The sequence below is a fragment of the Poecilia latipinna genome, unplaced genomic scaffold (genome assembly GCF_001443285.1).
Source record: "Poecilia latipinna isolate Pla-1442-1.1 unplaced genomic scaffold, P_latipinna-1.0 Scaffold4172, whole genome shotgun sequence".
NCBI lineage: Eukaryota > Metazoa > Chordata > Actinopteri > Cyprinodontiformes > Poeciliidae > Poecilia > Poecilia latipinna.
Window position 1 is genome coordinate 1 of NW_015116788.1, and position 16754 is coordinate 16754.

General features: G+C 35.2%; 2 protein-coding genes across 2 annotated transcripts; one reads left to right on the top strand and one right to left on the bottom strand.

The window, feature by feature from the left end:
* Positions 1-4: 4 nt before the first annotated feature.
* LOC106942299 (uncharacterized) lies at positions 5-15711 on the bottom strand (the record flags this gene model as incomplete). Its single annotated transcript, XM_015025546.1, has 11 exons — positions 15173-15711; positions 14569-14854; positions 12341-12495; positions 11497-11773; positions 11218-11367; positions 3187-3229; positions 2985-3072; positions 2579-2876; positions 1224-1378; positions 184-463; positions 5-41 (listed from the first exon to the last, which is right to left on the bottom strand). Coding segments are annotated over exons 1-11 (1833 nt in total), but the record flags the coding sequence as incomplete, so codon positions are not given.
* Positions 7390-9007, top strand: LOC106942298 (C-type lectin mannose-binding isoform-like). The gene is made up of 4 exons (XM_015025544.1): positions 7390-7431; positions 7640-7675; positions 7796-8170; positions 8655-9007. The coding sequence occupies exons 2-4, from the start codon at positions 7642-7644 to the stop codon at positions 9005-9007; spliced, it is 762 nt and encodes a 253-aa protein (XP_014881030.1). The 5' UTR covers positions 7390-7431; positions 7640-7641.
* Positions 15712-16754: the final 1043 nt, after the last annotated feature.

The following is a 16754-nucleotide window of genomic DNA, read 5'->3' on the forward strand; positions in this document are numbered from 1 at the left end:
TTTCAGTAAAACCTGGAGCGATGGTTGAGATCACAGCACACCTGTCAGAGGAAAGAAGATTTAAGATTTGAGAACATACTTAAAGATACATTAATTTAGCAAAAATTATCATGAGAAATATAATTTCTATATTTCTCATGATTCAATTGGATTCAGTGTTTTGATAAAATGGCTGTAAACTACCTGGGATTGTTATTTCCGTTGTTATCAAGTGAATCTCCAATCCGAATTTCAGCTCCATTAATTCGAGTGGGAACTTCTACCCGATTGGTTATGTTAATATTGAAGACTTTATGGGTTCTTCCCAGGTCCAGTCTCCACCAGGGGCTAAAGTCATTATTTGTAGCACTGCAGGAACTCTGGCTGAAGTGGCCTTCACGGTTCCCATCAATAGCGTAGTAGGCGATGGCTCCAGGATAAACTGTTGACTGTGAAGCTTTTCCATAAACTGCCACATTTTCTTCTGCAAAACAAAATGTTAAATGTCAGCTATGACACATAATCTTCTAATATGCTCTGGCTATGTACATATTGACAACTGCACATCCTTATTTAAAAGTTAACTTTTTTATTTGTTAAATAGCCCATTTTGTATTTGATTGATGCAAAACATATTGTTTTCATATTTGAATAAGAATTGACATATAATTTGTTATAGAAAATAAATATCTTTCTACTTTTTGTGACAGTACTCCCAGCAGGTGCTTTCCCCCCCAATTTTTGTTTTAAATTCCCAACAATTTTCAGCAGATAAGCTACATTTTAAAATACATTTTACATTCATGAACAGTGTTGACATTGAGAAAACAGTTCTTTTTTGTCCAGGCTTTATCTTATGATTGAGTTAAATATTGGCTAAGGCTGTCTGTATAAATCTCTTTAATTGTTTTCACTTTGTCTTCAAAAAGTCATAAAAACAACACAAATTAAAAGAAAATGGTTTTGTCATTTATAACCTTTAAGTAAATTTTATTTTGTAAATACCCCGATTCAGGCATCATAATAGTAAAATATGTATTTTTTTTATTGTATGTAAGTGTGAATGCAGTTTTAAATGTTGGTCAGAAGATAAAATACAACAAAGAGTTATTGGAATTTAAACTTGAGAAGTTACAAGATGAGCAATCAAGTATACCTGGGTTAACGTGGTCTAATCAATCAAGCTTGTCAGTGGTGCTCATTGATCATAAAATATGATCAAACATGTTTCGAAAGATTCTCACCAGTTGGGGCGCGGTATCCGTAGACCTCCACTTCACAGACATGTAGAACCCTGTTCACACCAGGTGCTATGATGGTCACATAACGTCCTTCAACACGCTCAGTAAAATTCATTGCATAAGAGCTTCCAGCTGCAGCAGTAGAAACGGTAGCAACCCTGGAAAAGAACAGTTGTATTGGTAACATTCATGATTTAGTAAGAGTAATCCCCACAGGGTTTGCTATGGTGCTTAAAATAACAAACCCAAATCTAATGTGAAAAATCTAATTTAGATTTTTTTGACAATTACAAACTTTATTTTAATAATCTTGGTATCGATATGAAGATTATATTTGGAAAAGTCCATCAGAATTGAAAGGATCACAGCAGCTGATAGAGTTTCAGGGAAAATGAGGATGGAATCGGCAGAATGTTTTTGCAATATACAGACTATAAACTTTTAGAAATATCATAAATAAGGCTAAAACCTTTTGGAAACCATAGATCCACCACTGGACATCACCTGTGCAAAGATCGATGCAGCTAAGATAAACAAAAAAAAAGTTGTTAAAATCTTAGGTTGTTTGAGTTTGTTTTGGGTTTTGTCATTATTTGTGTTCCTTAGTTTCTCATCTATATTTGTTCTGCCTTGTTTTATTGTTAATTTTGTTTCTACTTAGTGATTGGAGAGTTTATTTCTTGTCTAGTTTTTCTTGCTCAGTCCAGTTTTATTTTGTTACTTTGTTTAGTTACTTGGCAGTAGATTCAGATTAATTTCCCAGTGCACAGTGTGCTCTCCCTCTGCTCTCTCCCCTCACACCCATCCCCTCATCAGCCCAGGTCTATTGTTCCTGCATTCACTCTCCCAGTATTTAATCACACCTCTTTCATAATCCATTTTTCTCCTTGTGAATTATTGACTCCCTGTGGTTTTTGTAATTTTGTTTGTTGCAGAGAGCCTCCTACGTCTCTTTGCATTTGATTCCATCAAGTGTCACCAAAACATGAACATTTACAAAGTTTAAAGGAGTTTTGCTCTAAAACTGGAGATTTCCTTTATTTAACTCACTATTTTACTCAGTCTAAATCTTTTTATTTTAATTACCCTCATCTATTTCTTTTAATCTGAAACAATTGTTACATTTCCGTCTAATCAAAGTGTGTTTTTTGGAAACACAGTGTAACACAAGAAAAATTACAACTATAAACACTTCCAGAGTGTGCTCAAATGTTTATCAGCTTGTAGCCAAGTCTGATGTTTCTTTGCATATCAAGTATGTTTCTGTTTAAGGGGAGATGCAGAAATGAAAAAAATTCAAATCTGAGCAGCATTGAGCCTCCCTTGTTTCATACTGTAGCCATGACATAATCACTCACAGTGGGTTTACAGTGCCATCTTGTCGTAAAGAGTTTCCGATGCGAACCTCCACACCACTGAGTTGCTCTGCACAGCAGTCTCCTCTGTTGGTGATGACGACCTGGGTGACTATATATGAGTCCAGCAGGTCCACTCTCCACCAGGGGTTGTTTTCAGTATCAGTGTGGGTACAAGATCCCTTTGTAAGGTCAGCATTTAGGTTTCCATCAATAGCATTGGAAGCACCTACAAATGCATTCCAAGGCTCCCCTTTGTACTGAGAAGACTGTGTAGCTTTGCCACGTAAAGCCACATTTTCTGAGAAGATCAGAGAAATTCAACGAAGAATAAATTAATCACAATATTGGTTGTTTTGCTTAAGATATTTATTCTAAATTTACACAAATACTTTCACATGCTACTTACGGTAAGTGTAAGCTGAGCAGATTGGCAGGAGGAGCAGCAAATGAAATAGTACATCGTACCTCATGATTCTGACAAAAACAGAGAAAAACTGGGATTTAGAATAGTATAACTATTTTATAACATTTTATGCTATATTATAGTAAATCGTGTCCTTTTTGTGAGAATTTTTGGTAAGAATTATTTATGAGAACTGAGAAATTACCTTGATTCTTAGGTGGGTTTGCTGTTTGAGGTGAGGGATTTGCCTTTGAGCGTTTGCTAAGTCCTTCACTCATCTATTTATATCAGGTAAAACTCACCTGTTGTCCAATCACATCTCAGAGAATTCAACTCCTACAATTCTCAGTAAGCTTCAGCTCGGAAAGTCCAGCTGTCACTGGATTCAGTTATTGACTTTGCCATCTTTGTTTAAACAGGTAATGGGTTAGTTAAACTTTAGGTAGACATAGTAAAACACAGAGTTATGCCTCCTAAATAAAAGCAGTCATTATTGCCAACAGTAAAATATTTACTAAGGTTCAGGACACTTTCAAATTCACTGTGAATCTGAATGTGGATCTTTTAAAAACACTAATCATCCTCACAACAGAAGAGTAATATGATCATTGTAAAAAAAAACCTGTTTATAAACTTTATTTTAAAAGGAACAACTTCCATTAATTCTGTTGGAACTTAAAATATTAGACATCGAAAATATAGTTGAAGATGTAAATGAAAGTAAAAAATATTGCTTTGGCTTACTGTTACTCAGTTTATAAGTTCTTACAAGCTATTGTCTGTAACAATGTTTAACCCCTTCTCTGCAAAACGGAAATATTTCAAATTTTAGATCCAACAACATTAATCAGTTGGTCAGGGGAAACATGTTACAGGAGTTTGTAAGAATTCCAGTGTTGATGAGAAATGATTAAAGTAAGACCTTAACATGATGATACCGAGTTATTTGTTAGTATAATTTATGTTTCTTTCAACTCCATTATGAAGTCAGTCTGTGTACGATTACAGATTCATGTAACCATTGTGATTTGTTAGTCTTAAAAGAAAAACATTTTTAATCTTTATACAAATAAAGCATTTATTGTTTTATTTTGTGTGGTTTACTCCTTTCTGAATTGTGTATGGGAAATAATTTCTGAAAAGTCCACCAGCTTTTTTCCTCCTTATCAATTTAAGGCCTAAATATGAAGAACTCTGCTTCTGTCAACATAATATATTCTCTACAAAGCCTCAAATATCTGGAGTGGGGAGTAGGTGAAGTGGTTGTTTTTTAGAAGTGGCTGACTAATAATAAAACATTCAATAAGATTGTTTATAGAACAAATTACAAGCCAAACAGATCATATTGTACTCATGTTGTTAGGACAATTTGAAACATGCAATACATTGTTGAAACTTACTTTACTTTTTTATTCACCTCATTATAAAATAATTTTTAAAATATCTGCAAATTAGTTCAATACACTGCAGTACTACAGTTAAAGGAGTCAATAGTTGTTTTTAAATGAGGTGCATTTAGTTGTTGAGCAACACTGAAAATCCCAAGCTGTGTTTACTTATGTTGTCCCAGATTGGCTTGGCTGTAAGAATAAGGGCAAAGTTCTGAACTCATACTAAAAGTTCAGAAATATTTTTAAAACTGAATCATTTCAACAGCACACGTCTGCAACTAAACAGAGTTCAAAAACAAATGAAAGACAAATGCTTTAAAATGCTATTTAAGAAGATACTTTGCACTGGGATCACACACACTGGGAATGTGTGGGATTTTTATTAAACTATGTTTTGCACAGCTGATCCTGTCACTCTTTAGTAATAGCCTTGTTCACCTTCAGCTTCTCTTGCTAGAATGGCACAGATTGAACCTTGAAACTCTTATGATTCTGCTGAATGAAGCTGCACTTGAGAATCAATGCTCGCTTGTGTCGCTCTCTTGTTTTCACAAGAACCTTATCTGTGTTCACAAGACAATTAGCATGAGTTTTAAATTCTAACAAAGATTTGTGTAGGCAAATACTTTACAGTGTTTAGTTACTGATTAGCCTTGTTTGACATGTCCACTTTAAACAGTCATTGCAAAAAGACAAATAACCCCATTTAAGCCCAATGTTTTCTCTAATACTGCAAGGGTGTATTACAGTAAGCTTTAAACCACAGATAAATAGCATTTTGACCATATAAGCAGGTTTTGTGAGAAAGTATAAGTGGTTGTGTCATGCACAAAGAGATATTTAAAATGAAACAGGTTTTAGATTTCAGGTCTTTTCTGTTAACACCAGTAACTGCAAAACTTACCTACACGTCCTTTTACACAGTTTTATTTTATTTTTGATCAGACTCTCCTTGTTTGCATGAATCAACAGCCCCTTCTTTTCTAAAACACTTATGAATAACTGAGTTACAGACATCCCTATAGCCATTGTTTTATGCAACAAATTGTAGAATTAAATGCCCTGATTTAAGGTTTCTTTTGCAGTTTTACGTTGCAGTTTTATTATTTTGGATCAAGCTTATATTTATACATTCTTCTTTTATGTATCCTCTAGATTGATCTCCTTTTAGCTCTTTATTTATTTTCTTGTTGACAATTTGTGATGGTGTATTACTAACAGGGCCAGCCCAAGGCATAAGCAAACTAAGCAGCAGCTTAGGGCCCCAAGGCCACTAAAGGGCCCCCTCAGTAGAGCTGATTTTTTAAAGTAATAATTTCTATGTCATAATATCAAAAACACACAATTTCACTATAAAGTGATTTGTTTTTACAATGATATATCTTTGATAATGTATGTAGAAATTATAATTTTATTGATAAAAAGAAAAAAAAATTATTGCTCTTGGGGACTCCTGGTGGTCACGGTAGGTATCGCACGCTTCGCCGGTAATATGAGCTACTGTGCTTTGAGCATCCAAACGTCCAATGCTCCGGTCAGAAGTTAAGTCAGCAAAACAATGTCTCAAAAAAGGACTTATCCTTCAGGGAGGGAGAAAAGAGGAAGAATAGAAAACAACCAAGATAAAGGTTTTTTTTTTATGTGCCCTGGCAATGTAATGTAAAATATTACTAAAGCTGCTAATAGATAATTAGCTTGATAGCGACCTGGAACGGTCCAGTTCAACATTCCAGCGTCTTTGTGTTTGTGTGAAACTGAGTTTAAACTTTAAATGAGTTGATTCTCCTGCTTGGCTCTGTATATTTCTGAGGTATTTTGGCTTCAGAACGCCGTGCTTGACACCGTTTGATAACAATAAAACTTCTCAATGTTTGACGAGCAAAATGCTTTTACGTCAGGCTACATAGCTGCTGCATCGATGAGCTACTCTATGCTGTAGTTGGGGATATGTTGTTTGCTGCTGAGCATAATCCTTTTGTGGCTAAAACAAACTTTTTTTTTTACATCAATTTATGTGAAACTTTAGTTAAAATCATTTGAAGGCACAGAATCAGTCCAGTACCGGTCCACATTCTCAGGGGAGAAAGACTCACCTGGTATAAATAACATTTTTAGCTGTTGGAGTAACGCTTAAGAGAAATTCATTTAATAAAAGAATGTGATGAATATATGTGTAGGGCTGCACCGATTGCAGTTTTCTGGCCGATCCCTGGTTGCCGATCTTTAAAAAACCAGACCTGCTAATTTTGATTTTGGTTGATATGAATTTTTTTTGTCTGAAATGTCGCTAAATATAGCAAGAAAGTCACGGTTATGGTAACAGTGGGTTGAATATTGTTAACTGTAAACGTGCAGACCTGACCTGGTTGGCTGGTCTGTCAGTCAAACCTCTCACTGCAGAGCAGAAGAGGACAGAGGCTGATCTTTAAACCTTTGAAGATAAGATTAGGGGATAATATGGGCTTCACATGTAAGTATCAGCCGATCACGACCCCCAAACTTAAGGAAATCAGCTGGTCGAAAAATCAGTTGGCCAATACATTTATCCTTTTATACATAAGGATAGTATATAATATGAACAGCACTGCCAGAGATGCAATAAGTTTATAGTAGGTGTGTGAATGATCTAATGATCATTGCAGCCAGTTCACACTGTTAGCAGAACTAGAGGGCCCCAAAACCACATTTTGCTTAGGGCCCCATGGAGTCTTGGGCTGACCGTGATTACTAAATATGTATAACTAAGTGAGAAAAATGTTACTTTTCAAACTCAAAACAATTCTTTCTTTTTCTAGAAAATTTCTGAGATTAATCTAAAACTGTCTGCCTTTTTGGTGGAAATTTACTCCTTTTTTCAACGTCGGCCCTAATATGTTGTCATAACAGAATGTAAACATGTGATCTTCTCTGTAATTTTCATATGGTTTTCCATACATAAAAAGATAAGGACAGTCATGACTACCAAAGCAGCCTCCACACACGTTAAGCACACTCTGTACTGCTAAAGTAACAAACAGTAGCCATTATTTGTCTTGAACACTGGACTCAGAAAAATTAAGGTAAGAAGCTTTCTAATTCTCAATATTTATCATAAATTTTTCATCAGTTAAGACAATAAACAATTCTGATGCACATTTGTAGTTGTATTTATTTCAAAATAAATACAATAAACAACAGTGGTCTAGTTTGTAGACCACTGCTGAGAAATTATGTGAAGTCTTCCTATAAATTAATCAATTTTCTCTCTTCCTATTCACTTTATTACAGCCATGGGAAATGTCGTATGTCTTATAATACTTGCAGGTTAGTCTTATACATCTGTGCTAAGTGTCTAACTGACACAAAAGAATCATAATCGTCTCGGACAAGAACATTTCCGACTAATCCTTGTTGCTTTTTACACTTCTAATTTTTCATCTACAGGACTGAGTTCTTTCTGTCTCTGTGTGCATCAGCATCAATATGTCTTATTTCAAACTCCAAAAACCTGGACTGATGCACAGAGTTACTGCAGGGAAACATGCATTGACCTGGCCACAATCGAAGACATGAATGAGATGGAAATGGCTCTTCAAAGTGTTGGAAGCGACTACAGTGATGCCGTATGGATTGGGTTGCACAGAGGAAAGGAGCTAAAGTGGCATTGGTCTCTGGCAGACAAATACTTCTACGAGGATGGAGAAAGAAATTATATAAAATGGAGAATGCCTTTAAGTGGTGATAACTGTGCTACTTTCAGTAATGGAAAACTTTCTACACTCTCCTGTCTTGAAGATAGACATTCAGTCTGCTTTGATAGTGAGTATTTCTTTTGCATTTTGATCCTAATAACATGTAACGAAAACCACACATGCATGAGTTCTCCATATAAAAAAACCAAATGAGCCTATTATGAATGCCAGCATCTTGGAGTTGATATTATTTGTAAATTTTGAACACAATTACATTTTGAGTTGAGAAAATTTGTTTAAGTTTACACTGATATGCTTTATTATCCCAAAGGCTAAAAGTGTCATTGCTTGATTTAGTTCCAATAACTTTGGATTACTATTTGCAAATAAGAATGTTTTCATTTTATGTGAATAAACATGTTTTTCTACAGATGTTGTACAGTATCTTCTGATACACTGCCTTAATGTGATGTAAACCATAAAAAAAAAAAAAATGTTTATTTCTGAAAGTTTGAAATTCCTTCTATCAGCACAGCCGCCACATTGGATATCATCTCACCTATTGTTTTTATTGTAATGAATACAAAACATTGTAAAATTTCTCATTTCAGGAACAAAACAAGGAGCAGCTCAGTACATCTTTAATCCAAATTTAATGAAATGGACCGCCGCTCGAGATTTCTGCAGAAAAAAATTCACAGACCTGGTCAGCCTGAGGAATGACGCAGAATACATGGCAGTCCAGGAAGTAGCCAATGGGACAGCAGTATTTGTTGGTCTCTTCAGAGACCCGTACGACTGGTCAGACCTGACTGACTCCTCACTAAGGTACTGGAGGGAATCCCAACTGGTAAATACAGAATATCATCAAAATTGTGTTGCAATGCTGAAGACTGAATCTGGAAAATGGGGAGACGGGAACTGTACAGAAGTTCATCCTTTCCTCTGCAAATGCAGTAAGTAAACATTTTTAACCAATACAAACCTATTGTAAAATGTGCAAAATAAGGAAGCAGTGCAAAGCAAATAATTTGGATTTTTTTTATTTATTTTAGTACAAACCAAACTGCAGTTCATAAAACTGAGGATCAGCCTGCAGGACTCAAGTTTGGATCTGAATGACCCTGCAGTGCAAAACAGCATCTTGGAGCAAGTAAATCTTCCAGATATTCATGCATCAATGCAGGTACACTTTGTTTCAGTCAATATAAACTTTATTGAAAAAAAATGAACTTTTCTTTATTCCAGATGAAGCAAAGGCTGGGTGGAAATGTAAGTGGTGTCAACAATCTTAAGTGGAAAAAACACTCAGATGGAAGAGTTTTCATCAAGGAGACAGAGGAAGACAACCCATGAGAGGAATACAGCAGGACTGCTAAGATTCTGACTCGATGATGTAGAAGCACCAACCAGGGTGGTAACGAAGAAAAAAACTTTTCAATAGGAATGCTCCATTTAGTCGCTAATAATATAATGATTATCTTCAATAACTTTGTGAGCTATTAGATCTTTTAATCTTTGCATGCCTCTTATTTTTTTTAGCAAATTCAGAAATCCAAGCATATCATCTATCAATATGTCCTGCTTTCATCCTGAGAATTTCATCTGTCATTTGATTTAGAGCCTCCTGTGTAGAAGACATACACATTAACATGTGCACCATTAAGACTAAGATTATTTTCTGTCAACTTCATAATGGACTGGTCCATAAAAAATAACACAATTACAACAGGATTAAGCACTAACATGGAAAATATGAAATAAATTAGCAATAATATGCGTCCAGTAAGCTCTAACAACCAAAAATGTAAGTCCTTCATGTACATTAGTTTTACTTCAAAGCAATACTCAGAGGGAACTGAAGAGTATTTCAAGAACCTCTGGAGAAAATGAATGCTGGCATCTCTGAAGTTTGATGGATCTAGACCAACACCAGACATTGTTGAACTTCCTTCAGGTTAACCAACTGTCAACTATTGCTACTGCAGTGTTTCAAACTGTCAGCAGCCATATTGGATTTTGGGGACAGGGTTGATGAGATGACCTTTGAGTTTAATTTTCCTGCTAGGAATTTTTAGTTGAATGTTTTGCTACAGACATGCATGCATTTTTAATATTTTTTCTGTTTTTGTGTGGGAATAAGTCCAGCTCCAGTTTTGGTATTGTTTCAAAACACCTTCACAGTGTCTTAGAAAACTTTAGAATTTATATTAATTCCTGTATAAAGATGTGTTATTTGTAATGATTTAAGAACTACTGCATCATTGTAAGGTATGACACAGTCAGTAGGTTTGGATATTGATAAATGGTTTTAAACAAAGTTTTTGCCAATTATTTGTCTTGTAGATACATAACTAGCTAACTTAAGATGCTTCCTGTATTTTTATTTTTTTTTTTTTCCAAATTAAAACTTAATGAAGTAACTTGTTTGGCCTGGTTTTATTTAATTGTTTTGCAAAAATTCTTAAAGTTTCTAAAGATCAGAAAAAACTACACTTAATCCCAATTTGAAACCAAAATCCCTTGCAGACACAGGCAATAATCTGATGGGATAAATTCCATGAGCAGCCAGACTTTATTTACGTCTGGGGAGAATTAAAGATGGCAGCTGAGACTGATGTAGCTGTCTTTGCAAATAATTGTATAGTAAATAAATTATGAACAGTGAATACATTTGGGGAAAAGGAGAAATCAAAAGCACTAACCAACTCAGTGGTCAATGGTTGTTGATTTTAATAACTTAAAATTATTTCACTTGAAAATATGAGGGCAGATATCATTCATGATAACTTATCTCAAACTACAGATTATCAAGTCAAACAATCTTGTAAGACTCCAGGCAGCATAATAAAAAAGAAAGTATATTCTCTAAATGCTTTAAGTAAAAAGCCATTTATTTTTTTCATTTTTAAACACAAGCTTCAGCATGAGATGCAAATTAATCTAATATTGTAAACAGTTATAAAACACTTGAAAGCTCATCATTTGTGATGTGAATAAATGTCTGAAGGAGAGCTTTGACACTTAATTCATTGTGAGGATTTTCTGCCATCTTGTGGTCACAATTTTCTAAGATTTGACTATAATTAAGTATGACAACTTCATAATTTATATTGTGGAGACTCCTATAAATGAAATGACATCCCTGTCATGTAATGCCTAGACTCTTTAGTTCAATCCAGTTGGGATGCGTACACTTCCACCTCACACAGGGTGAGATACTCATTTCTTCCAGGTATGAAAACGTTGATGTATCGACCATCCATGCCGTTGCACTGATAGGTTTCAGTAGAACCTGGAGCGATGGTTGAGATCACAGCACACCTGTAAAAGGAAAAAAAAAAACATTTTCTTTTCAGTGTTTACTTGAACAAAAAATGGCACAAAGTGAATCAGTAGAAAACATATTATCCTGTAATATTTTATTTATTTTAAAAGAGGACTGTAAACTACCTGGGATTGTTATTTCCATTGTTATCAAGTGAATCTCCAATACGAATTTCAGCTCCATTAATTCGAGTGGGAAGTTCTACCCGATTGGTTATGTTGATCCTGAACACTCTATGGGTGCTGCCCAGGTCCAGTCTCCACCAGGGGTTAAAGTCATTATTTGTGGCACTGCAGGAACTCTGGCTCCACAGTGCTGCACGGTTCCCATCAATAGCGTAGTAGGCGATGGCTCCAGGATAAACCGTTGACTGTGTGGCTTTCCCATAAATTGCCACATTCCCTTATGCAAAAAAAGAAAAAAAGCAAACAAAAAAAACGATAAAATAAAATAAATGTTAATTCTCATAGTTTTCCTCTGTTAACCTGTTTTTTAAATGTTAGGATCCAGAATTGAAGCAGTTCCTTACCTTGTCTGCCAAAGTTTGTTTTTTATCAGTCCTGAACTTTTATATTACATAGCATCCCACACATGTATGTGTTGTTTTCGTATGTCATGTGTAATTAATTTTAACAGGATTTGAAGAAAATGTTATGTATAAGCTTCATCTGGCATGACACAATGTTATATCTCCAGCTCTAATTGAGCCTTAGAATGTCTTTCTAGGTTCCAACCACATTTAAAAACACAGTTTGATGTTTTATGTCTGTTTTTCATACCAATGAGAAATTCATTTACAATCTAAATGTTTATGAGCTATTTTCTTGCTTTACACTCACTCTTAGCATGACAAAAGCATCTCACTGCATTTTGAACATCACTAAGCCTAATAAAGTAATATGAAGTATATAATGTAATTTAAGTGCTTTATAGTGAATATGTAAAACCCAGTAACAGCATAGGCCTCACCAGTTGGAGCACGGTATCCATAAACCTCCACCTCACAGAGAGTGAGCATTCTGGAAGCACCTGGAAGCACAACAGTCACATAACGGCCTTCCACAAGTCTGGTAAATGTTATGGTTAAAGTCCTTCCTGCTGGGATATGAGAAATGACAGCAACCCTAAAACAGAGAATGTTAAAGGAACATTAGGATTTGTTTCATGATAGTAATCACTGACGTTTCAACGTAGCTTATTTTATCACTTTCTAAATAGTTTTGTCACTTTAGATAAATGTATTCCTATCTATCCAATTAAACATAATTGTAACAATATCAGCAATCCTGCATCAAAATAAAGGTTAAACATCTAAGAATAGAGATTACAAATAAGTGTTGATCTTTTCTTCACCACATAATTAATGGACTTTTAAGTTGGTCTAAAACCCTCAAAGTATTAACCAGGGGAAACTACTAAAATGTTCAGAGTTCATTGTAGTTTTGATTTTGCTTACAAATCCTTTTTTTCTTTTTCTTTTCATGTATTTTAACCAAATTTTAACCAGTATCTAATACCTTTTCTGTTCTAAATTCACAAACCAGGTTGAAATAAATATTTGCAAAGATCTCTATTAAGACCTGTATATGCAGAGGTGATAAAAGAGGGGGAAAACAAATTGTCTCACAGTGAGACAATAAGACAATAACTGTGATAATAACTACCCTACTGTACGGAAGTACTATCACGCAGGGAAAAAAAATTTCGAGCGCTATCACGTTATAACGTGATACGTATCTTGTTAAAACGTGATGCGTATCTCGTTAAAACGTGATACGTATCTCGTTAAAACGTGATACTATCTCGTTAAAACGTGATAGTTATCTCGTTAGAAGTCTGAGTAAAAGTCTGCAACACACAGCAACGTGGTTACAAAATAAAATTAATACATATGCAGAAGTGTAAAACAGTAGAAAATAATTTAAAAACAGTGACACTGTTTAATAGAATCTCGTCTGTTTTTAAGAATTGCTCGAAATAAGTCCAGTGGAACCAGTTTTGACATCTTTATTTCAGACTGGAGCTGATTCCAGGCTGTAGGAGCCATCACACTAAAGCTTGCTTCCCTTTTTCAGTTTGGAAACGTGGAACATGCAAAAGAAAAATATTGTAAAAACGTAAAGAATGGGAATTAACAGATCTATGTTAAAGAAAGTTTAAGTATGCTGGAGCCAAGCCGAGTAGAGATTTATCAATCAGGATCATTAGGTGATTGTTTCTCAGTACGCTTAAAGGAGGCCATTCAGCTTTTGCTGATTTGATTTATTTTGGAGAGCGGAAGTCTTTTATTTTGAAGAATGCTTAACAGGATCTAGTTTTGTCTTTTGCCACTACCTAGCCTTCTGTTGATTTCGGTTGCTTGGTTACGAACAGCCGTTGCCGTTGTTCAGCAAGTGTACTGTTAAAAACAGAAACTGTTTATCAAATACGTCTGAGCCTCCGTTATAATCTCCCTTTAGCCATTTCCCAAATCAGAAGCCACAATCGGAGGCCAACTTGAGCTTCGATCCAGACAGTCAGGAACGCCGCTACAGCTAAAGGACCGGACTGACGGTTCCTTCTGTGCAGTCCCGTTCTGTTTAGGATCCTGCTCAGAGTACGCAGGCTGTTAATGGTTTTAACCACAGTGCAAAGCAGCATCCGTATCTCTACATGTTGTAGACCAAACATGAAAGGAAACCTGACCAATTCATGTTAGCCACTGTACTAGCCTAGCATAATACCGCCACTTCCTGGTCATAAAATTATCATGTTTTAACAAGATACATAACACGTTTTAACGAGATACGTATCACGTTTTAACGAGATACTATCACGTTTTAACGAGATATGTATCTTGTTAAAACGTGATAGTATCACGTTTTAACAAGATATCACGTTATAACGTGATGGCACTCGAAAAAATTTTTTTCCTGCGTGATAGCAATGCGCTTCCGTACTACGGTGAGACAATATATCTTATGAAGCATGACAAAGCTTCATAAAATACATATGAAGTTCAGCATTACGTTAATAGAACATTATGTAATTTAGGGGTTTTGATTAAAGAAAATAAATTATACAAAAATATATTTCATTGACAATAAACTAAGCCCAGGACACCTGGCTTTTATAACCGACAGCCGCAGAACATTACCTCCCTGTACTTCCTGTCAGGAGTCCTCCCAGCAACCTTTCAACCAGTAAAAATAACTCACACTGGGTTTGCAGCACCGTTGTAGAGTAAAGAATTGCCAATGTGAATCTCTGCTCCGTTCAATCGTTCCGGACAGCAGTCTCCTCTGTTGGTGACGGAGATTGAAGTGACAATGTAGGAATCCAGCAGGTCCACACTCCACCAGGGATTGGTCATTCCAATAGTGTGAGTGCATGATCCTGCAGCATAGGTAGCCTGACGGTTTCCGTCAATGGCATTGTAGGCAGATGAAAAAGGATGCTCTATCCGGTGAGACTGGGTGGCTTTTCCATGCAATGCAACATTTTCTGTGGTTAAAAAAAAAAAAACAAGTAGAAAGATTACATAAATAAATAGTGTCAGCAATTTTTTAAAATCTTTCAGGAACAACATGGTTCCATCAATTAAGTCATTCAGGTATTTGGGAGGTTAAACAGCCACAGACCAACACACAACTTTTACAGAACTGTAAATACTGAATAAAAGATGTTTTGATAATGATTCTTCAACTTTTTTCAATTAATATTAATTGGGATCAATTTAAATCTTTCAGAACTGTTAATCTTCTCTGTGTTTTTCTTAATAATTTGAACAATTTTGTTACACACAGAGATGATGAAACTTACTATATGTTCGAGCCAGCACCGTTCCCTGGAGAAGCAGCAGAAGTAGAGCTGAAAGGTTTCTCATGGTTGCTTCTTACGCTGCATAGAGTCAACAAAATAAATGTTCAGTAACCAAAAATCAAAGGAAGTTATAAAATCATGTCAATGCACAGCACATGCAGAAACAATAGATCACCCAACAACATACACAAACCTTGCCTTGTGAATTAAATGCTGAAGTAAACAACATGCTGCTGTTTGCAAGGGATATTTATATAGGCATCTTATCATGAGATGTGGTGTTTGGATTAATGATACACACTTTATGACTTTATTTTTTACCTTGAAATGAGATTAGGTTTATCTTAGACGAGCTGGTTTATGATTAGCAGGTTTAAATTATCGTTGCCAACAGGAAGTTCAAAATCAGATTAAGAACTAATTGCCTTTATTTGAAAGCTTACGTCCATCTTCATTTCGTCTGAAAGAACTTGAGCTATTTTGCAAATCTTTTATTTCAGAGGAGACATAAATCTGCACAAACTGAAGTGAGAAACTGTTGCTCTTTTGCTTCAAACAAAAGTTGAATAATTTGTTGAATAAATCACAAGGAAACAATTAAAAAGCCAAATGATCAGCACAATTTCATTTTGGACAAAGGAGAAACAAACAGAAAACAACAAAGTACAAGCATGACAGCTTGTACTTTGAACAATTTAAAAGAAAAAAGAAACAATTTTTAAAATTCAAACTTTAGAGGCAAATAATTTAAATCCAATTTTAAAGCTCATCAGCCTACATAGCTGATATATTTCACTGGGTGAAATGAGGTCAGGTGAGTTTGCTGACTAATCAAGTTTGGTACAAGGGTAATTTAAACAGCTTTGGTACTTTGACAGTTTCAGCTCATGCCAAGTCTTACTGATAATGAAATCAGCGTTCCTATAAAGTCAGTCAGTAGACTTTATAAAGTCTGAATTGCTCTAATATGTAATTGTAGATGTCTGTGTTGACTGTGGATTGGATTACCTTTACTCCCTAAACTTTTGAGTAAAACTGGAAATTGCTGAAACTCGAGTGTCACTGAACACAATGAAGTGAGTTTACTTTTTTACAGACTGTGAAGGTATTACAAATAAAATTATCAATGTTGACATGGAAATGATTTATAAAGACTGGCTTAGTAGGCCACAATGTCAGGGAGTACATTGGAGGAGTCAAAGTGAAACCTACAAACATTTGATTACCTGCACGTTAGATATGCAACCTCACAAGGAGATTGCACATCACAACCTCCTTGTGAGGTTCCAGTGAAACGATTGCTTGTTACAATGTGGGTGTAATAATGGAGATTTTAGATCAAAGGTTTTAACTTCACTTAAAATCAACGTCTAGGTGACTTGAACACAATCAGGTATTATGTAGCAACTTTAAGTTTAAACAAAACTTAAAGTGGATTTCATTAAGCAGGCCCACAGTTGTTCTTTGAAATAGTGCTGAAAGTTTTAGAGTTAGGAAAACAACCAATGTATAAAGAAGATAAAAGGACTGAATTTATCTTGCATAGTCATATCAACTATAACTTGGGGTTAAATGCTCTGTA